At 42.0% G+C, this 26,503-nt stretch overlaps 1 protein-coding gene and 1 long non-coding RNA gene across 12 annotated transcripts in view; one reads left to right on the top strand and one right to left on the bottom strand.

Annotated features, from left to right (window-relative positions):
* Positions 1-26,503, bottom strand: part of LOC111947510 (uncharacterized) — a 60,338-nt gene that overhangs the window by 14,385 nt on the left and 19,450 nt on the right. Inside the window, exons 2-12 of one of the 7 annotated variants that reach the window (XR_013656289.1) lie at positions 21,558-21,765; positions 20,024-20,356; positions 19,764-19,954; positions 19,448-19,587; positions 19,271-19,362; positions 18,054-18,216; positions 17,527-17,967; positions 17,119-17,443; positions 16,629-17,041; positions 16,477-16,526; positions 14,835-15,031 (exon numbers count right to left, since the gene is read on the bottom strand). Coding sequence is in view for 5 of the 7 variants with exons in the window: in XM_078948288.1 (XP_078804414.1) it covers positions 19,301-19,362; positions 19,448-19,587; positions 19,764-20,035 (474 nt within the window). In the remaining 2 variants the exon portion in view is untranslated. Of the gene's footprint in view, positions 1-4,785; positions 4,846-6,217; positions 6,320-14,834; positions 15,032-16,476; positions 16,527-16,628; positions 17,042-17,118; positions 17,444-17,526; positions 17,968-18,053; positions 18,217-19,046; positions 19,188-19,270; positions 19,363-19,447; positions 19,588-19,763; positions 21,477-21,557; positions 21,766-26,503 lie in introns of those variants that run through there. The other 6 variants (XR_013656288.1, XM_078948290.1, XM_078948288.1 and 3 more) reach the window with 6 other exon arrangements.
* LOC111947509 (uncharacterized) lies at positions 1,721-7,408 on the top strand. Of its 5 annotated transcripts, XR_013656290.1 has the most exons (10): positions 1,726-2,491; positions 2,598-2,673; positions 2,838-3,121; positions 3,196-3,231; positions 3,314-3,419; positions 4,167-4,372; positions 4,457-4,608; positions 4,692-5,034; positions 5,121-5,283; positions 6,678-7,408. It is a non-coding gene; the product is annotated as an uncharacterized LOC111947509 (long non-coding RNA). The 5 variants fall into 5 exon arrangements; XR_002873374.2 differs by lacking the exon at positions 6,678-7,408 and having other exon boundaries at positions 1,721-2,491; positions 4,700-5,034; positions 5,121-6,153; XR_013656291.1 differs by lacking the exon at positions 6,678-7,408 and having other exon boundaries at positions 1,722-2,491; positions 3,314-3,545; positions 5,121-6,153.

Consider the following 26,503-nt stretch of genomic DNA (forward strand, 5'->3'; position numbering starts at 1 on the left):
GCACAATATTGGAAAAATCGAGGCATGATAACATCGACTGGAAAACCAGTCACGCATGCGGACCTATTATCTGCGTTATTAGTGGCGGTACAATGACCAAAAACATTAGCCATTTGTAAATGTACAGCTCACACAGTAGGAAAAGAAAATGTCTCTAAAGGAAATGCTTTCGCTAATAAAATGGCAAAAGAAGCCGCAACAAAACCTATCCAAACGTTCACACTAGCAATCAAGGAAAATAAAAAAAAAGTGAACAATGACATACTAAAGGAAATGCAACAACAGAGTTTACAAGCTGAAAGAGACCTTTGGAAAAAACGTAACAATATATATGTATGACCAGACAACAAACCTATTTTACCAAAGAATCTTTATAAATGGGCAGCTATATTGACCCTTGGGGCAACCCATGTGTCAACGGGGGGAATGATGGGACAGGTAAACAAACATTACACGACCTATGGATTTAATTCTTATTCAAATCCTTTGAATTTGTTAGTTTAAATCATATTATCATACCAAATCAAAGTCACCAATACTTGTGACTGACCCCCGCCCCTTGGTGACACTGTTTGGAGAACATAAAGGTCTCCCAATTTTAGCAGCTGCACATACCCAGACATTCTTATAAACAAAAAAATGTTACATTTCCCAGCTCGGCAAGCAGGGGGCGTAATACTACTAGAGAACTTAATTATTGATAGACGATTCGTAACACCCCAGGAACTTCAAGAAAAACATGGAATAAATAACTTCTTGGAATATCAGCAACTGAAAAATATAATTACTGAAAAGTTTAAATACAAAGACAACGATTTAAAGCTACCAGAACTAGTTACCTCTTTGATTAATTTTTAAATGATTAAAACTCTCTCCAAAACATACAATCTCTTGTCCAACCTAGATAATAATTTTTCAATTGCGATGAAAAATGGTATGCAGGTTTGAGCATCAGCACAGATCAAAGCTTCCAGGCAGAAATGTGTCTAAACACCTTTAAACTGACAAAAAGTTCAAACTTGTAACTCATCCAATTCATCATCCATCAATACAGAGGGAAGATTAGTATCCATCATTTTCCTTACACTTTGTATTGCGAAAAAATGTTTCTACTTAACTGGAAAAATAAGAAAAATATTAAAGCTGCGAGTGGTGTTGTATGGCCCCCTAGGCACCACCCGCCCCGGCCTTGCCCTCAGTTAGAATTGCATTAGAATTACACTTAAGCGGTTGTGAGATTTGCTCACTCAAATCCTGAATACACTCGCTCAGTTGTCTTTGCACTCGTTGAATTAATGGCAGCGATGAAACGCCATACTAGAGGTCAGAAAACAGAAGGTTTGTTTGAATGTGCCGGTTATTTTTTGATTTGTTAGTTTGTGGTACTGCTTCAGGTATGGGCATCTGGCTGTATCTCTTAGGTACTTGCTTTCTCATTGTACCTCTTTGAGCCTCTGTCAGCTTACTCACATCCTTCCGAGTTGCCTTGATTTTGGCCTCTAACCGTTGCTTCCATGGTGGGTACTGTTTTCTTCCATGGTTGCTCTTGTAGCCAAGCATCTCAAGGATCACTGCTGCTGAAGTGTAAACCAGTTCATTGGTTTCTGTGATGGTTGTGGTAGGAATTGCCCTCAATAATTCATTCACAGTTTCCAGAAGACTTTCAGGTAGGTCACTTAACCGTTGTAGTTGGTGTCATCATCATGATCATCATTCCAACAGTGAAAACACAGTGACACAACCATCTACTTGTCAGGTCAGCGATTATTTTATTTTATTTATTTTTTGTGTGGAAAAAAATAGTTTTTAGTAATGCTTTTGAATGAACTATAAATATTATTTTTTTATTAGGAAAGCCACGTTATTTCCAGCTTAAATCGGAGCAAGGGGCCTCATTTTGAAATTATGCTAAGGCTAACTTCAAATTTGTACAACCCCTCAGTTATTGTGGTTTTGATTAATAAGTCTTCACTTTATGACTTAAACAACAAGGGTGTCGCTGGAGTGGAATCAGCAGTAAGACATCTCATTACCGTGTTGCTTAACACAATGGCTACAAATGGATCACCAAGGCCAGAAAGGAGACAGCCAGAGCCCCAAACTGTCTCTATCCAGCAAAAGATGACAAGGTTTGTCAATGCTAAAAAACAATGGTTCCTTTAAAAAACATATGTCTATCTATTGAGAGAAATAAAGTTAACCTTTTTAATGATCTACCTAATATGTTTGATATTTTATCTCACAATTGTTGTTTATTTTCTTTCATCTTTATTTTTACAGATCTTTTCCAGGCTACTTTAAACCAGCACTTGCTCATGGAAAAAAGAGATGTTTGACACCTAAAGTTTACATAAATAAAACCGGCAAGACTTTATCATTTCGTTTTTATTTACTCGCCAAAAACATCTCCTACACACTGTTACCAACAGAGGAACTTGAACTCCTTCAAAGACAAACTGTGTGTCTCCCAGAGGACTCTAATCACTCGGAGGTACAGTTGTCACTTTATTTTTGATTATCGCTAAGTTGTCTTTTTAATTGTTTTTTTTTTTAATATTCTCAATTCAATTTCTATTATTACTTTGTTATAAATAAAGATTTCAAAGTTACTGGTTGAAGCATTCCCAAAAATGGCAGATCTTTGTGGAGGATGGCTTTTGCATAAATCAGCAGGTTTGTGAAATAACTGTTGTTTTTCATTAGTTTGTTTCATCTATGATTTTGTGAAGTTATTTTACCTCTACAAAAAAATGAGTAATTCTTTTATGATATGTCACGTACAGGTCATTTATTTGTAAGATTCTGTAATCATGTTTCTGTTTACTCTCCCAATAAAGGGGGCAATGGTCTACGAAAGCTCATTTTAATTCCACCCGAAGCAGAAGGATATACTGCCAAAGCCCTCAAAGCTCAATCAGGTGGTGGAAAAACCACTTTATACATCATTCCTCTTCAAGAAACTTTAGACACTTCTCCTTTGCCTCTTGACTCACAACATTTTTCAAAGATGCCAAAGACAACTTGTTACCAGTGTAATGAAGTGATGCCTCTCCAGATGCTTGCAGTGCACATTCAAACATGCATTGGCAAATCTGTTTCAGATGAGACGGATGAGGATGAGGTAAGAAAGATTCTATGAAGTACAAAGTGAAGGTTTTGTTTAGTAAATATTTATTTATTCATTTTTAATTACAGGATTCTGACTTGTGCATTGTAGAGAACGAATGTAAGGTAAATAGAATATTAGTAGGATCCATGGTTAGTGTTTTTGGAACTACACTCATGCTTTTTTACATTACCTGTCTTTTAATAGGTGGTGTGTCCAATTTGCTCCAAGAACTTTTCTGAGCAAGACATTGCAGTGCATGCTGGTCTGTGTGGAGAGAGATGAGATTTGTCTTTCCCCTTCATGCATGTAGGTGGGTTAAACTGTTTTTGATCAGATATGCCATCCTTATGTTGACTATACATAGCTTTGAGGGAGAAACACCTGCAGCAGGGGACCAAGACTCTTCTTTAGAGACTACAGTACATACACCACAAAGGTTAGTTTTTAATTAGGAAGATTATGGCCAAATTCAAACTCTTTCCCTACGGCTTCTCCCTACCCCTCCAATTGTAATTTTGAGATTTTGTGGTTGTCTGACCTTGTTTTTTTAAGGGGAAGGGGTAGGGACTTAGAGCTTTCTATCACTCTACCGTTAGGGTGATCTGTGTCACACTGTGATGTGATGTGATGTGTGGATGTGCTCTGAAGCACAGAAGTTTACATTTCAGTAGCCACGGTTACATGTGCAAAATTTATTTGATCGGATCAAAGATCAGATTAAAATTCAACTGCTACATGGGCATACATCTGAATGACTCTGATCGGGGCAGAGTATTCCGAACGGCGTGTTCACATGACATTTTTATTCTGATCAGGCGTTCTTTCAATTACTTTTATCCATGTAAAAGCAGCTACTGTAAGCAATGATTTTTTTGAACCAACTCCCAATTGTTAAAGTGCCTAAAATAGCACAAGGGTTACAGTAGAAATTCAAGTTAGTTTTACTATAGTATATCCTACCAAACTACTGTTGTCTTTCTTCCATTTTCAAAACAATAAAATGGTTTTATTGTTACAGATATTTATGATTATATTTGGATGTGGTTTTGTCTCAAAGAACAGAAGATGTGTTGCATCACCTTGAGCAACAGGTCAACATGAATATGGAATTCCAACTGTGTGTGGACAGAGAGGGGCTTCCAGACAGAGGCATTCTGCAATGGCAAAGAAAAAAATCTTCATCTCCTGCTGGTACACTGAAGGTTGTGTACATTGGGGAGGCAGGAGTGGATACAGGAGCAGTGAAAAGAGAATTTTTGACAGGTGGTTTATCTACAACACCCATTGTAGCACAAACAAAAAGCTGTGTGCATAAACTGCAACTTGAGTCTCCCTGTTGTACACCAGATATGATTTCAGGTTGTTATGGTGCCTGTCAGTCTCCTCCCCCTCCTGCTCTGCTCCTGACTCCACCAGCTGGGACCAATTCACCTCGTCACTGCTTCTGCTTTTAAGGAGTTCCAGACCCATTAGCCAATGCCAGTTTGTTGCCCTTTATGGTGACTAAACCTGGTCTCAAGTCTAGCTCATGTTTCCTTGTTTAAGTCTGGCCTCGTGTTTAACTTGCCTCTCCCTGTCTCAGGATTCCAGCCTCCAAGTGTTCCCAGTGTGGATGTCAGTCCGAGTCCTCCTACAGTACGGTGGAAACCTCAAGCTCTGCCAAGCTGCGCTCTTACCTCCAGCCACGCCACAGGCCGCTGTCCTCTCCAGCTGCCCTCCAAGCCACACCAACTTTCCTGGAAGGAAAAAAATAAAACTCTTTACTTACCGTTCACCTCCTTGTCCTCATTCTGGGTTTCAGCGTCTGGGTCTGTCAATCCTTCAAGTCATGACACAGGTATTGAGAACAGGTTCTTTGAAGGAGTTGAAGGCCAGGGTAAAAACCCCAAGTACTCACTGACAGACCTTGACAATGAATATTTCAGGTTAGACACAGAGTTCCTTCATATAATGGAATGTGAAACATACATTATCATTTGTGCATAATATATATTTAATTTTTTTACCACAGGACTGTTGGTGAAATAATTGCGGTCAGCCTAGCCCAAGGTGGGCCAGCTCCAGCGTTCCTGAAAGAGTGGTGCTATGGATTCATTTGTACTGGAGACATGGATCTCTGCTCTTTGTCAAAGCAAGATGTGACAGACCAAGAATCGTCTCTCCTCATCACCAAAGTAGGAATCTGGTAGCATGTCAGAACTTTTACAATATTCCCCCTAAGTTTTGATTAAGAATTGAACATTTTCTATAGTCTCAAAAATGTTTATTTATCAAGATTTTTAATATTTTGGAAAAAAAGTTAAGAAGGGAGTTTGCTAACAGATCATTTTAGTCTGACTCACATGATCAAAGATCCAACTAGGATAAAAACCTGTTCACAAACAAGAATATATCTTTTTTCTTCTTCAAAGTATGCCAGAAAGAAAAACATACATTTTTAACTGGTTTCAAATCACAAAGCCATTTTTATTTCCAAAAAACTTACCAAAAAGCGTTTTAATAACAAACAATCACTCAAAACAAACAAATGTTTATACCAACTCCATATAATCTAAATTTAGAGGATGTTGATTAACAACAGATTCTAGTTTAGAAAGAAGCCTCTCCATCAATATCTGCCTCAATGCAGATATTGAGCTGCATGCGGCTCTCTGCCTTTTATTATAGTTTTATTTATACAGTACTTTCCCAACCATAAGGTGCAGTGACGTGCGGTCAATGGCTGGTGAGGAGATTTACAATTGCACTGAATATTTCACCGTTCATCCAACAGCAGCTATAACAGCTTATGAAATACACACAAGAAAATATTTGTCCTACATAGAATTTTTCTTGTATAGACATGGATATACCACTCTTCTTGTGTATAAATTATTCATGTGTACTGTAAACATATTAAAGTATTCAGATGTGTTCAGCATACATTTGACCCTCAGTAACTATTTCTGGTATTTTTCCAACTTCTAATTCTGGAGCTTTAATCATTTATCAAATGTTGTCTGTGAAAATGGTCGTAAAAATAAAATAAAGGATTTTACTTACAATTTTATCAACTTACTCCCATGTTATTTAAAACAAACAAACATTGAAAAACGTCTTTGGCCTTACTTTTTGAGTCCATGTGTCGCTCCTTCTCCACAAAAACTCTATGATCTGCTGGAAAAGTCTTCATTTTTCTTTATTCTTTATTTTATGAGACAGATGTTTTTAGTCTTTTTCTACGGCAGCAGTGTAGCTACAAAGCAGCCGTCAGCTCACATCTGCCCCCTGCTGGTGAGGCATGCCTCACCTGAAGCCGTTTCTGTGGGCGTGCAGCAGCGTTTTCACCGCACGTCTCTGTTCTATGGTGTTAACATTGAGCCCTGCCGTCAGACATAAGGCACAGCGCTCCCCAGCCTCACCCGGAGATTCTGCTCCGTCTGAGATCGGAACACTCAAATTCGGCGATTTTAACCTCAGAAACTGTGGAAAATGTGCTGATTTGACTGAAAATGTATATTTAACACAGATCATTGGAAAATGATATTTACTTAATTTACCTTTTTCAATTTTATCACGATCATGACAGGTGAGGCTCTGATAAGGTGAAAGTCTTACATTTTCTCCAAAATGTACGGAGCGGCCCTAATGTGTTGTTGTGTGACTTCAGTAAAGAAGACCTAAGAGAGAACAGCACGGTACGGAGAGAGGTGAGGACGTGAAAGAAGACACCCCCCCCCCCCCCCCCAATGTACAAAGGTGCAGATATGAGCATAATGCAGAACAACTTTGAATACTCTGGAAATGCAAAGAGACACGGATATGAAACTCAGTTTAAACTGCAAGCTATCAGCTACGCAGAAGAACACGGGAATAGAGCAGCTGCAGTTGGGTCCCTTGGCAGCGGCTCGCTGCATGTCTGCATTCACAGCTTGAAAAGAACAATTCTGATTAAAAGGCAAAAAAAAATCTTTTTTCTTTAGAAATGGATTTGTGGTTCACTCTGTGTTAATACAAAAGGATTGAGATACTTGCTGACACATTTGAACGGTTATCAGAAGAGTTATTGAGGCCGTGAAGATCTTAATACAATGAATAGGACATATGAATCCCTTGGAACATTTGATACATTTATTATTTTGATTTGATCCCTGACAATGAGAGAGGTCTCGTAGGGCCTCACCTACCACTAAATGTTATTGCATTGGACAATGTGAATTTCCACCATGGCCCGCTCATCAGGGCCTGGTTCACTACTCATCCAAAGATGGTCATAGTGTTCCTACCACCTTACTCTCCTTTCCTCAATCCTATTGAGGAGTTTTTCTCCGCTTGGAGGTGGAGAGTGTATGAGCATCGGGCTCAAGATCAGATCAGAGGTCCCTGCTCCATGCAATGGATGCTGCATGTGAGGATATTACAGGAGATCAGTGTAGGGGATGGTTGCGACATGCACGCCGTTTCTTCCCTCATTGCATCATAAGGGAGAATATACGCTGTGATGTGGACGAGAATCTGTGGCCAGACAGACAGCAGCGTGTGGACGATGACCAGGAGAGGGAGGGTGAGGACAGCGACCAGTGAAGAACTGTTAGATGTGAAAGTCAAGCATTATTTACAGCACTGTAGGCTGCATATCATTTTCATTGTTTTTTGTTTGTGTTTATATTATATAGTATATTATGCTGTAAACATTTTCTTTTTATTCTGATGTATGACAGTTACTTTATGTGTGTGAATGATAATGGTTACAATTCCTTGGCAGTATGAGTGCAATGTGTGCTGTTATACCTAAGAGGCTACTCTCACCCTAAAATCCTTTTTATTTTTCTCAGTTTTATACAAGATTGTATTCTGTTAGCTATACAGAAACAGTACAGTGACCATTGTCAATAAAGGACTGAGCTACGACTGAAAGGTGGACATGAGGGATATTTCAATGGTCCTCTGCTATAGTGACAAAACATCTAATCATTTGACTTACAGTGCTTACACAATGCCAAAGGGACAACGTATTTTGGAGGCACTGACTGTTTGAATGAGAAGGAAATTTAGTTTTGACACATGAGTGAATTGTTTTGGGAGAGATATGAGCTTTTGCAGGTGAACCATGGTGTTGTGCCACATTATTTTGACAAAAGCACCAAGAGTGTTGAGAACGTCCGGTCTGATCAAGAAATGAGCCAAAGCAATTGAGAAAGATCTTTACCATTTTAGAAACAAACGTTCACATGGTCACACTTTCGGTCGGAATAAATCATTTGAGCATGCGCAGTAGTGTTGAAAATACCGTAGGCGGAAATGAGTCCCGCTGTAAACAAACTGCTGCCACATACATTAGATAGATAGATAGATAGATAGATAGATAGATAGATAGATAGATAGATAGATAGATGACTTTATTAATCCCACAATGGGGAAATTTCATTTATCTTCATTTATCATTAATACAGCAGCTCGGTAATATACGAGACAATCTTTCAAACGTGCTTTTATTAATGTCATGAATATTATGAAGTGCCTGTTCGCTCATTTTATTTTTAATCTGTGTGGTCAGTGCTTTTGTTTGTGGAAGAACGGAGCTGGAAGAAGCCAGTGTTATCAAATCAAATCAAACTTTATTTATAAAGCACTTTTCATATAAAAATATAACACAAAGTGCTTTACATTAAAACACAACAAAATATAAAAACAAGCATTGACGAATTAGAAATAAATAAAATAAAAATAAATAAATAAATAGGACCCCCCTCCCCGTACCTAGCCCCCCACTCCTTTCACACCTCCCACCCCTTAAGCGATGGCAAGGACAATGAGAAATAGGCTGAGCACAAAAACAGGATGCTGGAAACGCTAATAATTGGAACCTCCCCCTCCGAGAACAGCCGCATAGACAGCCAAATGCAGCATCACAGGCGGGGACCGCTCCACCACAGCTAAGCAGTGATGCAGGTCCCCATCTTGAGCCGCAGTGGCTGAACAGCAGCCGACCCAGAGGGAGAGGTTCCAACTGATGAAGCACTGAAAATAAAATTGAATAAAAATGAGAATAAACAAGTAAACATATTTATAAAAAAAAATAAAACATTAAAATAAGGTTAATTAAAATAACACGTTAAAAATCAGGTTCAAGTTCATAAAACAAAATAAAATGGATAGATAAATAAATAAAATAAAAATAAAAAGTACATATAAATAAATAACTGAATAAATAAATAAAAGTAGTAAAAAATTAGCTAAAAGCCAGGTTAAAAAGATGGGTCTTGAGCCTTTTCTTAAAAGCATTAATGCTCTCTGCGGCTCTCAGGTCCTCTGGCAGACTGTTCCATAAGCGGGGGCCATAGTGCTGAAATGCAGCTTCTCCATAGGTTTTGGTTTTTACAGTCAGAATGGTTAACAGACCAGTGCCAGAGGATCTCAGGGTCCGCGAGGGTTCATACTTTACTAAAAGATCTGATAAATAACAAGGCGCAAGACCGTTAAGACATTTAAAAACGGTTAAAAGTATCTTAAAATCAATCCTGAAGCATATGGGGAGCCAATGCAGGGATTTTAAAATTGGGGTGATGTGAGCTCGCCTCCTGGTCTTTGTAAGAACTCGTGCAGCAGAGTTCTGGAGAAGCTGAAGGTTCCTAATGTTTGTTTTTGGAAGACCAGCAAGCACGACGTTACAATAATCAACTTTACTCACGATAAAAGCATGCATTAGCATCTCCATATTCGCAAGAGAGAGCAGTAGGCGGACTCTAGCCAGATTTCTATGATAAAAACCAGTTTTAACCACCTGTTTTATATGGGGGATAAAAGTTTAAAAGCTTAGAGTCGTAGATAACGCCCAGGTTTCTGACTGTTTCTGAATGACTTAATGAAAGTTGCTGCAGCTTCAGAAAACTGTTTCTCTCTCTTGGCTTCAGGACCAATTACTAAAATTTCAGTTTTCTCCTGGTTGAGCTGCAAAAAATATTTGCCATCCATAATTTCACATCTAAAATACAGTTAAAAAGTGCTTCTATTGGTCTTGTGTCATCAGGAGACATAGCTATGTACAGCTGGGTATAATCAGCATAGCTATGAAAACTGATGTTGTGGCTACTGATGACATTCCCCAGAGGAAGCATGTAAATGTTAAAAAGCAAGGTGCCAAGGATGGAAGCTTGAGGCACACCACAATTAATTTCATGGACCCCAGAAAAGTGTGTCCATGCTTACCATAAAGTATCTCTCCATGAGATAAGATTCGAACCACTTGAGAACAGTCCCTGAAAGGCCAAGACTTTTAAGTCTGTTTATAAGGATCAGGTGATCAACAGTATCAAAAGCTGCACTTAGATCTAGTAGAACTAGTACTGAGATCTGACCTGAATCCAAGGCACATCTGACATCATTAACGATTTTTAACAAGGCTGTCTCTGTGCTGTGGTTCGTTCTAAAACCAGACTGGTTTATCTCAAAAATGTTGTTTTGAGAGAGAAACTCATTCAGCTGAATAAAAACAAGTTTTTCTAGAACCTTACTTAAAAATGGCAAGTTGGACACGGGTCTGTAGTTGAAGGGTGTTAATACAAAATGTTTGAGAGACTTGCTGTCACATTTGAACGTTTATCAGAAGAGTTATTGAAGCAGGAAGTCCGACTCTGTAAAGCTCTTTCTAACATTACCAAGTTCTCCGAATCCTGCACTCTGATTGGTTGACTCCGCCTCCTCTAACCCTCCCTGACACAGATCAGTTTAGACACAAGTTTCTCGCCAGGAATGTGTCAGAATTCAGAGCGCAGTTGTAGCGCACTTGTGATTTGGGCCAGCAGATTCCAGCACACGCAGAAGCACATTTGAGCAGTTGTAATCACAGATTTGAAGTTGTAACTCTAAATGAACACATGCAAATGGCAATTTGTCAGTTGACACCAGAAGATTATTACACACAGATGCAGATTTTTTTTGCACAAGTATTCACATTCTGTATTACAAGTTCTCAAATCAAATATACAAGCTCGTCCATTTTGGAACATTAATACCTTCATAGTATACTGTGATGCATAAAATTGGAGGGCTGTTAAAAACAAAGACGTGATGTTCAAAGCTGGGGTACTCATCCAATGTAATCTGCTTTACTACAAAGGAGTTGGACATAATAGATGCAGTACCCCCACCCTTTTTGCCCTCCCTGGTTGAAAAAACAAAGCTAAAATTAGTTGGAGAGGCCTCTGTGAGAACAGTAGATGCATCCGTGCTCAGCCATGTTTCAGTTAAAAAGAGTCCATCAATATTACAATCATGGATAAAATCATTTATGATAAATGTTTTGTTGGACAACGACCGAATATTCAAAAGTGCCATGTTAAAAGAGGGGGGTAGAGTGGTTGTGGAAGCTGCTTCCTCAAGTTTTGGTGCTTCCTTTACTGGACGAAGGCAGTTAATGTTTGCTTTTCTCCCAGCACGTCCCCTCATGGAAGACCTGTCTGTAATAATGGTCTTAATGGGATAGACTGGGGGGGCAGCAGGTTTTGGCAAGGAAGCACTGTCGATGGAAGCAGTTTCTTGGGGAATGTGGGGAGGTGACAACACATCCAGTCAGTCACTTCCCCAGAGGAAGTGACTGACATTATTATCCTAACATTATGGATGTTAGGAGAGGCTAACAACACAAGCTAACAACATTAGCCTTTGATGAACATTAATTTATGTGGGAAACGCTGCAATCTGCATCTTGGCTGCACGTAAATATGTGGGAATAACATCAGCCTTTATTTTGTCGGGACACGACTGGAAACAGAAATCCACGTGATTGTTTGAACGGTTTCTACGGACTGAGCCACATTTCTGCTTTGAAAAGTTCGCACACCGCCCCAAAGCCGCTGTGTGAGCTGGCGGCCCGAGCTCTGCTCGGACGCGGTTCTCCTGAAGCCGGCAGCCGCTAACCCACAGGGGCGGGTCAACTCGCAGTCTTAATTCTCACACATAATTAAACAACAAAACGCACACGCAACAAAACATCCTCCCCTCCCCTCAAACACATTAATAAATATGTGTTTGGCTGCTCTGCTCAGAGAGATTCACTCGGTCCACTGGCATCCGAGCCCGAACGCATAGCTCGGGCTCCGGGTCCAGACGTCAGTGGGCACAAAGTGCTCCTCCCCCGCATCCCCCTCATGAGGGGTGAGAGAGAGGGGAGAGCCAGGGGGGCGGCGCTTTGCACGGGGCGTCCGCGGAGCAGCTGGTCAGTCCCGTATGCGCTCCAAAGCTTTCTCTGGAGTGAAACACCGTCTATGCATGACGTAAACCAGAGCAGTACTGACAAACGGAGCTGCTAATAGATGGGCTAGTGTCACTATGACTCTGAGGTAAATTCATTCCATGCGCTGTTCTCTCCGTCACGCAGCTGACCGGCTTTTCCAAACCCGTTGGTGATGGTGGATTTTTTCACGCTGCATTTAACGATTGCTTTTAACTTGAAAGCTGCATCATATTGTAGTGGCGATCACGTGCACGTTGGGTCTAATGGCACTCTGCAGGCTGCAGCCAGGGCTTACTCAAGGATTCTGGGATGGGGCTGGGCATGCGTGTTTCTTTTTGTTGAACCATGACTGAAGTGTCTAAGACCTGAAGTCAAGTCCATGCTATTTGGCAGCTATGAAGTATGTTGAAAAACAAATGACTTGTTGCCTGGAGTTGATTCAAGCATTCAACCCATCCTCAGAGACCGCAAGTACGTTCATGGCGGCCGCCACATAAATCTATAAATTAGCCGCGTTACTGAATAAGCCGCAGGGCTACGAGCGTAGGACAAGATTAGCGGCTAATAGTCCAGAAATTACGGTACCTTAAACCCTTGTGCTATCCTAGGCACTTTAACATTGGGAGTTGGGTCATCTAGACCCACTAGACAGTGCTCTGAACTTTTTTCTTCAATGATTTGTGATCCTCACTGGTGTCCATGGATTACATGAAATCTTTCCACCTTTATCCACCTTTGTCATGGTAGGGAGAACACGTCAATGGAAGGGGGGGTTCATCTAAGATAGCACAAGGGTTAAATGCATTAATTTTATGAACACGTTTGCGAATTGATTGATAGATTCAAAGACATTCAGTAAAGGTGAGAATTATTTTTTCATTGTTTTTGTGTTGTCTTTAAAAAAGCTTTTATTTGTTAATTTACTTATTCAAATATCGATTTGATCGATATGCTCTTCCTCATATGTGTCGAAAACGCAATTTAATTTGTTATATTGGGAGAAAACAGGAACTTATTCAATTTTATGTTGCTAATGTTCTAAACTAAAAATGGCGGATTTTAAAGTAGTTTCTAACCCACTAATTTCACCCAATTTCCATTCCGTTCCAGTAATTTATGAAAAACTGGTTATTTATTGCTGACTGTGGTTGTTTGCAGTCTTTTTCTCTGTGTGTTTGGACGGTCTGATGCAGACAGAAGCGGTCAAGCGCGGAGAAAAAGTCCAGTTAACTTGAGAATTTTATAAATTTATTCTTTAGGACCACAGCAGTTGTGCTAAAGCGGGGGTGTCAAACTCATTTTGGTTTGGGTGCCCCACCCCGTCTGACCCGTCTGATCTCAAGTGGGCTGCACCAGTAACGTAAAAGCAAAATAACAGCTTTGTTTATTGTTTTTTTACTCAGTTGGAAAAATGAAAAAAAATGAAAAAAAAGTTGGAAAAAACATGGTAGCCTAATCACTTTATTAATTAAATTAATTTATTAATTTAATTAAAATTAATTCCAATTTAAAAAAAGTTGATCTATTCAATTTTATACTGACTGAATATTTTAAATCTGAAACTTCAGCAATCCAGAAATTTTTCAGGTAACGCTTTCTTTTACAGTACAGTACTTACAGTGTACTTAAGTGGTATTTACATGGTACTTATTGTGTAACTACTGGGTACTTACATGGTACTTTTTATGGAATTTACTGGGTACTTACAGTGTGTTTACATGGTACTTTCTGTGGGACTTCTATGGGATTGGGTACTTACATGGTACTTTTTGTGTCTACTCTGTACTTACATGGTACTTACTGTGTATTTATATGGTACTATTTGGTTCATACCTATGTGGTACATACTGGATATTTATAATATTCTTACTGGGTATTTACATGTTGTGCAAAGGTGTCTTTTATGGTTCTTACCACATGTAAGAACAAGGTAAGTACAAATAAAGTACCTTGACCTTTAGGTCTGCACTCGCATGTTTCATAGTATTTACCATGAATTTACCACAGAAACTACCCCTTAAGTACACTGAAACTGGACTGTAAAAGAAAGTCTGCCCAATTTCCACTCAACTACATGGTACTTTCATTACTAAATACCGGGTATGTACACTTGAATATTACTTGGTACTTACCCCTTCAGTACAATGAAACTGGGCTGTAAAAGAAAGTCAGGCCTATTTCCACTCAACTACATGGTACTTTCATTACTAAATACCGGGTATGTTCACTTGAATATTAATTGGTACTTACCCCTTAAGTACAATGAAACTGTACTGTAAAAGAAAGTCAGCCCTATTTCCATTCTATTACATGGTACTTTCAGTAGTAAATGCTGGGTATGTACACGTATTACCTTCCTGTCCAGTGTACATACACACTTGGTCTTCTGACCTCACCAAATGAGACAATGCTAACTTGTTGGTAAAGGTCAAGTAACTGCATTGTAAAAGCATGTTCTGGCCTGATTACTTCTTGTAACATGTGGCAAGTTTAAAGAGAAACAAGACAGCAGTGAAAACAAAAATCTTTAATATGATACATGTCTGCAGCATAAAAAGTGTCATCACAATAAAATTTGTTTTAAGTACAAAACAGTACAAAGGAGCATTCCAAAAAACACACTATTGGCCTGAGGGTCGTGCTTTTTGTCCATCAGAATTCCTTCAGCAGAGTTTGGTAACGGTTCAGGACTTCTTCAGGGTTTGTAACTGCAAGAAAATTCACAATAAAAGCTCAAATTAACATAAAAAGCATAACGACTTTGATGAAGTAAAAAATACATTTTATTTATTTAATCATTTCTGTAATGAGTTTGATAAATCTCTGTGAATTCTTTATTGCTTTGACTGCAATGCTTGAAATTAATCAAGATTTATCTTAACTGAAGCAAATAATTAAGTTAGATCAAAGTTAAAAAGTTTATCTTTCCAACATCCATATGTGGTCTTATCACCCTCTCATGGTGGAAAAAGTATTATCTGAGCTTCTTCATCCACTAAATCATCTTCAAATGGACACGTCATGCTGCTTCACCTCTCTGTAAACAAACTAACCTTCAACTAAACCTGCTCCAGACCAGGTTATGTTCGGAGCATGAGTTGCTATGGCAACTTGACCTACCTTGAAACATACCTCCATTTCTGGAACCGAAAGCTGAGGTTATCAACTTCCTTTGCCTCAAACTTATCGTGGGAGCTAGCATAACCTGCTTTCTGGAATACCCCCCTGGTTGACTCCAAGAAAAAAAGTGATAAAATAAAATTATGGATTTCTGTGGAGTTTGTTTGAACAATAATGAGTACTTGTGATGTTTTTGAGGTTATTTATGGTAAGTTATTGGGAAACTGCTATTGTTTGTCTTGGGGGCGTTTGGGTGTTCTTTATTTCTCTGTTTAGGGGGGGAGGGTTTTGGGGACCTTATTCATCTTGTACCTTTCACAAAGCTGTAAAATCGATGCATGCAGTGATTGCATGTATGTATTTATGGATGGATGGATGGATGGATTTATGTTTTTATTCTAAATTCCTGAAGTCGTCAAGGAGAATTTTAATTTTTCAGACGGCCCCTGAACGTCTCATACACCTCACCCTCTGCCTGTCTTAACTCTGGCGTCGAAGGTTCAGAGTCTCGGTTTCTGAATTCTGTGCTTCTTGTCCAACTTCCTCCAAACTACCTGAGTCCAAATAAAGGTGGGGAGAAGAATTATGTTTTTTGAGTTACTCAGATGTGGCAATCAAGTTGAAAGAAATTGTGAAAAACTGTTTAGTTGGAATGAAAAACGCTCTAATCAAACCATGTTTGCTAAATTTTTTTTTTTACATAGTTTTAGTTTTTAGCTCGATTTCTCGTCATAAGCAGTTATAAGGTTGTTATCACGAGATGACAACTGTTTAGATAACAACATAAATGTATAACTCATCACATCGAGAACACTGAATAAAAATGTATTATTTGGGGGAAATGTTTTTTATTGACGGTCAATAAAAGTTGCTAATGTTTGAAACTTAAAATGGCAGACATGAGAGTAGTTTCTGACCCACTAACTTTGCCCAGTTTCCACCAGTGTCAACTCACAAATGTAGTAATTAATGATAAATTGTATATTTATTGCTGACACATAGAGATGTGAAACTGTTGTGTAAAAGAATTCACCAGTCCATCGATCAGGAACGCCTTGAAGTATTTGGAGCTGGCAGACGTCCCTGAGGGAACCGTGTAAACATCAGCAGTTAACTTTACAAATTTCTAATAAAGTCTAAGCTTCCACCAATTACCCCGTTAAACTAAACGGCATCTGCAGTTACCTGGGATGAACCGCTGGAGGTGGAGGTGGAAGGACTCCAGAGAGGTGGAGCCAACTGGAAGGCTGACCCCGCCCTTGGTCAGCCTGCACCCCCGGCCAGTCTTGGATGCAGCTAAGGTGCCGCCTCTGGGTGCTCCAGATCTCCTCAATGCGGAGAGCATCCAGCAACGGGATGTCCAGGGTGTCGCGTCCTGCCGGGCCACTGAAGGTGTCCAGAAGGTTTTGGATGAGGACTGCCGTCTCCATAGCTCCACGTGTCCGACGACGACCACGTGGCCGCCATCCTGAACAGACCCTCAGAGCCCTCAGAGCAGGTGAGGACGCTCATGAGGACCTGACCGTGCTCGTTACGAATGTTGGTAACCCAGGCGGCCGAGTCGGAGGCAGCTCCTGCTTCTTCAGCTTCTTCGTCACCTGAACATAGATGGGTTTTTTTTCAGAATAGACTCAGACTTCTGTTTGAGAATCCACAGGAGAAAACATTCCCAAACCTTCTTGGTGGAATCCATTTTCAAGATGGATTCAAAGGTGGACGTGATCCTGGCCTTGTACTCGTCCAGCCGCGTCAGGACATCATAGCCGTACACCGTCAGCAGCCAGACGGGTGACGGAAGAGGAGGCATAGGTGAAGGTGGTGGAAACTGCCCCCCCACGCTGCTCAAGGCAAGGAGCCGCTCGCAGACGCCAAGGTAGTGGATCGCTCTCCGCATCCAGGAGTCCGAGTGCTGCTCCCGCAGGGTGTTGTACAGCCGGTTGGCACTGTTGCCCAACGTGCGAGACCTTAGCTGTGCAACCACCCTTTGGTCACAGGACAGCCTGCATCAACACAATCACAAGATGCCAACATGTAGACAAAGTTTCACACACAAATAAACACATGGTTCAATGTTGCCTCTTACTTGTACGTGAGTACAGCGGGAAACTGGCAGCTGCAGGTGGGAGCCAGCTGCCGTACGATCCCCTGTGACCACCCCCCGACCTTCTTCTTACACCGACGGCACTCCAGGTACCATGAGGTACCAGCCGTCGATGTCCAGGACCCTCCGGATGGTCCTGTACAGCCCAGCCTTCGTCAGTGGCCCGCCACACAAAGGCTGGGGAAATGTCAGCTGAAGACCCCAGATCCTGTGAGGCATCCACAGGAACAGCCGACATGCGAAGAACAGGTCAGGGGATGCGGGAGGTTGGTGGTAGATTGGGCGGGGTTGGGGAGGGTTCCACTACAGATTCAGCTCAGTGGTGAGCTTAGACCTCCCCGAGCTGTCTCTGGTGAACAGCACCCGCCTGATCCACTGCTGCTGCTCCACAGTGAGAGCTGCCAGCCAGGAGTCAGGCAGCAGCTGAAGAGACAAGATGCAGCAGCTTTAATGTATGACTGCTGTTAGTGAGACAGAGACACAAAAAGCTGCAGCTACTGTCGCATCACCTCTGCATCGCCAGCAGATGAAGATGGAGGGAGGACAGCTGGAGCTGGCTGCTCCTCAGTCCCAGGTACGGGGAGAACCCTGTCCTGCTCGGCCCAGCAGAGATGCCACAGTCAGGGGAAGGAGGTGGAGCGTCAGGAACGAGAGGAACCTGTACTTCTGAGGCTAAAACGGAAGGAAGATATTTGGAAATTAAACAAAGAAACAAACCAAATAAGTGAATCAGGCGTGCTCAGCTAACTAAAAGTGAATGGGTGAAGTTTTAATACAGAAGTGAGAAGAGGTTGATTCATGAAAAGTTAATATCCTGCACTTAATGAAAGACGGATGCTGAAAGCAGAAAGAAGTGATTCAATAGGTGAGAGAGTGGTGTTGAGCTGCTGATCATCTAGTAGTTATGATGAAGCTGAAGTGGGTTGTAAGTGAGAAACAGCACTTAGACCCAGACAAAGTTTCAACCAAACACAAACTGACTGTTCTGTTTCCAGTTCATCTCCCATCAGAGAATTATTTTCAAATAGAAGAAAAACAGCAGTTAACATCAGCTGACACATCAACGTGTCCAACCTGACCTATGAATGTGTCTGTTCTGTTACTCAAACTCTATGTCAACTACAGCAGTGGTCCCCAACCACCGGGCCGCGGACCAGTACCGGGCCGCGGGACACTTGGCACCGGGCCGCGGGAAATTTTGGCACCGGGACGCACAGAAAGAAAAAACAATTTCCATTTTATTGTTTTTTTTTCGAAAAAAAAAACGTTTTATTTTGAAAAGTGACCGGATTCTCTCTGTTACATCCGTCACACTTAACGCACGTCAAAGTCGCGACACCAAACATGACGTGATACACACCACTAAAATTAAACCCAAACAACCAAAATGAGCGAAAAACAAACTTCTTTAGAAAGTTGCTTTGACAAAGGGAAACGGTCCAATGAAGGGACAGAAGAGGAATTATTATTGTTATTATTATTACTAAAAAGGAAATACCACCCCCGGTCCGTGGTAAACGTGTCTTGCGTTGTACCGGTCCGCGGTGACAAAAAGGTCGGGGACCACTGAACTACAGCGCTGACCAGCTCTTCATCCTTAGGCTCCACAAAGGTTTGGGATGAAGCAGGTGGTGCAGAGGAGGCTAAAAACACCATGACACCACATAAATTCACTGATCACATGACGAGATCTCCACTCTACTCTGACTGTTTATTTCTAATGTACCTGGAAATGCAGGTCTGCCCACAAGCTTCTTCACTTTCCCCTGCATTTCCACCACAGACAGAGAACGCCAACCAGAGACAAAGGATGTAAATCTAAAAAATGAGATGGTAAATGTAAATTTATTAGAACACAAGCAGACGCACTGCAGTGAACAGCTTTGAGACTGAAACATTCTACCTCTGTGCAGATTTGGCTGCCAGGCCTGATGAAACAGATGCAGAGCAGCCCTCTGTCTGTCCCTGGCCTTGATGAAGCGCACGGCGTACTCCATCTGCGTTCCTGGAGCAGGAGCCTTTCTCCGCAAGTAGTTGACAAATCTGGTAAGAAACCAAACAAGTAGAAACTACATTGTGGGGACACAGGTGCAACATCAAAAAATGCTGTTCTCCATGTTCTCATAATCTAGTGTTATTGTCAGTTAAAGCTAAAATTTCCCATCTGTTCATATGATGACTAACTGTATTACAACATGTGATCCTCTGTGATTAAGTACCGGATCTTCTTGGGGTCCTGAGACTCGTACAGGCTCTGCAGCGTCTCAAACTTAAAGTCCCCAAAGCCAACAAGGGCCTGTCCCTCCTGCCCAGGCTGAAGAGACCTCACCCGAGCCTCCTCAAATGCCTGGTGGAACCTGACTGCCTCCACAAAGTCAGGATAGGCTGAGGAGTAACGGATGAGGCCGTCCTGTAGGTCCAAAGGTTCTGTTACAGTATCACACCTGGAACTAAGACAAATGAACCTCAGACACCTCACCTTGTTGACCATAAGTGGGGACTGAGACGCTGTCCTCTCTTGCTCCTTCTGGTGGGAGGACACCAGGTTGATGGCGTAGCCCACGTCGTTTTCCAGCAGCCAGTGGAAAGTCTTGTCCTGGTATTTACCAAACTGGACCTTCCACCGGCTCAGCACCAGGGTGGGGTTATTGATATCCCCACCCTCACTGGTGACGTGGGCCCGTGCCTCCTTCTCCACCTCCTCCAGGGTTTTGGCCCTGTGGGTCTCCTTTTGGAGGCCAAGTTGCGCCTCATTTGAGGCTTTTAAAAGCAGCGTCCCATTGGGCGCTCGCCTGAACGCTGGATGTTCACTCTAAACAAAGCAAAGACAAGTAAACAACTCCAGAAATGTTGATGAGAAGTTAGAAAGATCGAATATGTCAGAGGAAATGTTAACTTACAGCCATTGTCTGCACAAAACAAAGTCACTCCAGTAGCAAAACAGAGGAAACTATCATTGCAGGTTCTGTTTTTTCCTTAGAAACTTTTAACTAGTTGTTAAATGAGAAAGGGCTCATGGATTACTTAGTAAGGAAGGTGCTTTGCGTTATAATCCGTTTACAATCAGCAGATGTTAATGTTAATTATCCAGAACGTGATGCGCTAATGAGACGCCACAGAAAAGGGAGAAACGACGTTCCCACAAACATATCGATATCATAGCAGTAATTAAAACCATCGATTTCACTTAAAAAAAAAAGAAAAAACATTACTTACGTTTGATCGGGAAGACAGCAGTCGTAAAAGTAAAAGATGGGGGGCGGGATCTAGGAATCGGAACAAATCCGGCTCTCTGATTGGACGACCACAGTTTGATACTTGTAATCGGAACAAATGCTGCCATCTGATTGGTTGCGTAGTTGGAACGAAGTGTGAACAATTGGAACATTCAGAACAGAGAAAAGTGGGTTCAGGCGGGCGCAAGAATGACACGCAAATTCGTGAAGCGTTCCTCTTTTTCTCTTTTAAAAACCAATTTCACCCATGTCTGTGCCTTTATTTAGGGGAAAAACACTTAATGACAGAAAAAAGAATTCTATTGCTTAAAATGCTAATTAGGCTAACTATGCTAGTTATACTAAAGTGGCTAAAAGTGCTAGCTTAGCGATCAACATCATCAACTTCGCTCACTCAGAAAAACACATTGCTACATTGGGAAGAGGTACATGTTATAAGTTTAGAATAAATCCACTTTTGTCAAAATGGCGGCTTTTTGGTTGATTTTATCTCCATAGCAATCTTTGCTATCACCCTTCCAATGACTGGATGTTCAGCTGGATGAGTACAAGGCCAGCATCACGTCCACCTTTGGATATATCCTAAAAATGGACTCTACCAAGAAGGTTTGGGAAGGTTTTTTTCCTGTGGATTCTCAAACAAAAGTTTGAGTCTGTTCTTAAAAAGAACTTCTCTTTTCAGATGACAAAGAAGCTTGCAGAAGCTGCCTTTGACTCTGCCGCCTGGGTTACAAACATCGGTAACAAGCATGGTCAGGTCCTCATGAGCGTCCTTACCAGCAGATGAGCTTAAGGATGTCTGCGTGGACCCTGACGCTCCGGACGAGGCTGCTGCTGTCACTGCTCTTCTAGAGGAGGCTGAAGACCCCATCATCTCTGGGTCGGACATCTCCTCTAGAACTGCAGCCCGGTTAGGTGACCCAGTTGGCACCAGCATGTCCTGAAGCTGGCCATGTCCCTGGTGGAGATCGGTCTGTCAGTGGTCCTGCAACAGCAGAGTGGCCAGTGTTGTCACACTCTGGGAACTTCATGCCTTTTTATATGATACTGGCACCAACGTGGCACAGAGTTTCAGTTCGGTACCCATGGGACAATGTCGGTAAATCAATTTCATTGAGAAAATGTTCTACAAGATGTGCAGTGTTGTCACACTCTGGGGAATAAAGATGTTCATAAAACTCTTTCATAATTTTACATATCATTTTGGATTCGAAATGTAAATGACCTCTTTCACCTCTAAGAGAAGGTATTGCATAGGACCCACTTCTCCCCTGAGCAAGTCGGGCTAGGAGGGATCCAGGTTTGTTTCCAGATTCAAAAAGTCTGTGTTTTGCATAATACATTGTTGTTTCTGCTTTTTGGGTAATTAGTTGGTTCAAAGCAGACCTGGCTGCATCTTATTTCTTAAGCACAGATGGCGAGGAGGATTGTTTAAAGTCTCTCTCCAAAGTGCAAATTTGATGTTCCAGATCTAATTCTTTGGTGAGACTATTCTTCTTCTTTGCTGCTGTAAAAGAAATGATGGAACCCCTAAGAAACGCCTTGCCAGCTTCCCACAGAACAGATTCACTAACCTCTGGTGCAGGGGTGTCAAACATACGGCCCGCCAGGTGGTTAAGTCCGGCACACACATGAAGAGTAAAAATCATAAGGATGGTTAAAAAAGAAAGCAAGTTTCTAGTCCATTCCTGTGGCAAGTTATGATTTTTTAAAGAAATAACCGAAATGCGCAATTCCGCCACTAGGGGGACCAAAGGAAAAGCTTAACAGGTGAAACAACATAACTCTGCATGTGCCAAAAACGAAACCTAACAGCTCTGTGTCTGGGTAGGCGGTAGTTTGGTTCCCTGTGAGCCTCATCACTAGCTGCGTTTACATGGGCAAAAGTAATCGGAAAGAACGCCTAATCGGAAAGAAAATACGTCATGTAAACGCGCCATTTGGAATACTCTGCCCCGGTCAGACTCGTTCGGATCAAAATTTCTTTCCAATCGAGATAGGTGGGTTATACAGATCGTTTATCCGATCGTGGAGCATGTAAACGGTCATTCCGATCGTGTGTCACTACTGCTCTGGTTTACGTCACGCATAGACGGTGTTTCACTGTGAGAAAGCTTTGGAGCTCATACGGGACCAACCAGCTGCTCTGCGGACGCCCCGTGAAAAGCGCTGGATTTTGTGTCCATCAGGCTAATGTTGTTAGCCTGTGTTTATAGCCTGTCCTAACCCTTCTTCCAGCACTGACCACATGGATTAAATAAAACGATGAGCGTACAGGCGCATCATACTATTCATGACATTAATAAAAGCACGTTTGGAAGATCGTCTCGTATATTACCGAGCTGCTGCATAAAATAAATGTCTGTGGCAGCTCTTTGTTTAGAATGGGACCTATTTCCTCATCCGGGAGTTTTTAACACTACTGCGCATGCCCAAATGATTCATTCCAACCGAAAGTGTGACCCATGTGAACGTTTGTTCTAATCGGAAAAAGTTTTTCCGATCCCATGTGCACAGGTGAATTTTAACCCGACCGTTGATCCGATCAAGATATTCTGCCCATGTAACCGCGGCTACTGAAGGATGATCAGTAGTGACACCCTAATGACCAAAATGTTGTCAAAAAGAAAAAAAGATTGAAGTGAAGTCCTGAGCTTTCCAGGAAAATGGAAAGCGTTTTATTTGTTCACGGAGCTGAATGCAAACCTGCATGCTTGGTATGTCATCAACAGGTTCTCCAAAAATATAACATTCAGCACCACTATGAGACTCACCATGAAGAAAAGTTTCACCATTTGCAGTTAAGAAAAAAAAAGATTTACCAACTATTAGCTGGACCGATAAATAACCATCTGGATTTACTGCAGCCGTGACATCAGTGATGGCAGTGACACCTAGCTACCTTATTGCCGAGAAATTGGAGCAAACATCCAATCCATTTTCTGATGGTGAACTTATTGAAAAATGCTGAAGGCTGCAGAAGTCTTGTTCCCAAAAAGCAGTCGACCTTAAACATGAATCTGTCAAGAATTACGATCAGATCCAACATCTCTGAGGAAACATGGGCAGCCATATGAAGGAATCCAGTCATTTATTGTATTTTCAGTCGCTATTGATGAAAACACCAACATCACAGATATGTACAGCTGTGCATATTTATTAAAGGTGTTGAAGAGACGTCACTCTGGAGTTTCTGGAGTTGATGGACACAACAACAACTGATGACATAGTCAGCTCTCTAGTTACTGTGCTGGATAATGTTGGAGTGAACTGGTCACATGAAGTAATTTTGGTCATTGATGGCACCCCATCAAAGGTCAGGAAGAAGGCAGGTGTTGCCACAAAATTCAGGCAGCAACCAGGAAAAGATTCTTATAATAATGAATGATAATAATAATGGACATTTCATTGTGTTTTGCACACTTGAATGACAGTAAATGTGTTGCTGCACAGGATTTGAATCCTGATATTGATGGTCTAGTGAAGTTTCAGGAGAGAAAGGAGGTTAACTCCAAACTCTTATGTTTACAAATGTTTGCAAGTTTAATTTAGTGTAATTCCAACATACAGGACGATCTAACACGCTGGACCAACCTGCCTTTGTCCCTTATGGGCAAGGTAGCCACGGTAAAAATGAAAATCTTACCCAAAGTTAATTATCTCTTCTCAATGATTCCCACACAACCGCCATTAAAATGGTTCAAAACATTAGACTCATCCATATCAAGCTTTCTATGGAACAATAAACCTGCAAGAATTAGTCTAAAAACTTTAAAATCCGCAAAAAGCTGTGGAGGATTAGAATTACCTAACTTCCACAATTACTTTCTTGCAAATAGATTACAATACATCTTAAAATGGTTAAAAAATAATCCAGAAACTAACTCATGGTTAGACTTGGAACAGGCGTTATGTGGAAAGATCAACCTGTCAGATCTTCCATTTATTAGCCAAATAGTTAAAAAACAGGATTGTTTCAAAAGTATTAATATAAATGCCACTTTAACAGCCTGGTGGGAATTTCTCAAAATATCAAAATCATCAATTCAACCGTGCAAAATGACACCCATCTGGAACAACCCGGACATCCTTATTAACAAAAAAATGATTCACTTCCCAGCTTGGCAAGCAGGGGGCATAAAACAACTAGAGCACATAATTATTGATAGAAGATTCATAACTCCCCAGGAACTTCAAGACAAACATGGAATATATAACTTCTTGGAATATCAGCAACTTAAATCAATTATTACTAAAAAGTTTAAATACAGAGACAACGATTTAAAGCTACCAGATGTAGTTGCCACTCTGATTAATTTCTCAATGAATAAAACTCTCTCCAAAATATACAAACTTTTATGCAATTTAGATAACAATATTTCACTTCCGACATCAAAATGGGATGCGGATTTGAGCATCAGAACAGATGAAAGTTTTTGGTCAGAACTTTGTCTAAACACCTTTAAAATGACAAAAAGTCCAAATCTGCAGCTAATCCATTTCAAAACTCTTCACAGAATTTACTACACTGGACAGAGGATGTTCAAGATGGGTCTCAGTAACTCAGACATTTGTCAGCACTGTGACAGTAATCTACCCGACAATTACATGCATGCAATATGGTTCTGCACACCTGACCAGAGCTCTTCTAGGGCCGGCGTTTGGGGGTGGGGGCCTGGGCTTGCTCCGGGGGGGGCCAGCGCTTTCTGGCTCCTCTCTCTCTGTGTGGGGGGGTGGTGCTGGGCCTGGGGTGTCGGCGCCTCCGGGGGTGGGGCCCCTGGGCTGGGTGGGCCTGGCCCCCTTGCTGGGGGGGGGCGGGGGACAGCTGTTTGACCACCGGGGGACAGTCTATCAGCTGTCCCCAACTTACCCCCTTCCTCATATAACCTCATAATAGGGTGAGGGGGTGGGGGGCTTAGCCTGCGATGAGCCTTGGGGGGGGGGGGTTACTAGGCAGTGGCCCCCCTCTTATGGTTGCCGTATGGAGTGGGCCCCCCCTCTTTCGGTTTTATTTGCACCTTAGACATGTAGGGCCCTTGGTAGTTGGGGTGCTTGGACATCACTGCCAGCAAGCAGCGGATGTCCTCCTAGCACCCTACCCGCCAATTTTAACCGCACCTTAGACATTTAGGGCCCCTTGGTGGGGAGGGTGAGGGGACGTCACTGTGAGTAATCAGGAGATGTCCCCTTAGTGCCCTTCCCGCCAATTTTAACTGCACCCCCCTTAGTACACACACCCCTCCCCCCTCAATAAATACATCCCAACATAAACACACACACATGCACACACACACCCTCTCAAACACACATACACGCACACACATTTTGCAAGGTAGGTGGGACCTGGGTCCATCTGTCCCCTGCCTCTTCCCTGGTGGGGGGTACGGGCCCCTTTGCAACGGCGGCCGTGTCCCCGGGGTGCCGGCTTCCTGGGCCCGGCGGTGCTCTCTCCGCGCGGTGGGGGGGGTTCACATTACATCTGAGCCGGGGGTGTCTGGTCCCTGGGGGGTGGGTTCTGGTCCTTGCTCCTGAGTGCTGGGCCCCGCCAAATTTCCAACTGTGGCCGAGCCTGGTCGGGCCATATTTACAACACCCCTTGTGGGCCCTCTTTTTTTCCCCGGGGTTCCCCCCTCCTGGGCGGAGGCGGGCCCCCTGCCTCGCTCCTCCCTGGACCAACCGTGGGCCGGGCGGATGGCTGCCTGGAGTGCGGAGCGGGTCTCCCT

The sequence above is a fragment of the Oryzias latipes genome, chromosome 6 (genome assembly GCF_053564925.1).
Source record: "Oryzias latipes strain Hd-rR chromosome 6, Olatipes_Hd-rR_3.1".
Classification (NCBI taxonomy): Eukaryota; Metazoa; Chordata; class Actinopteri; order Beloniformes; family Adrianichthyidae; genus Oryzias; species Oryzias latipes.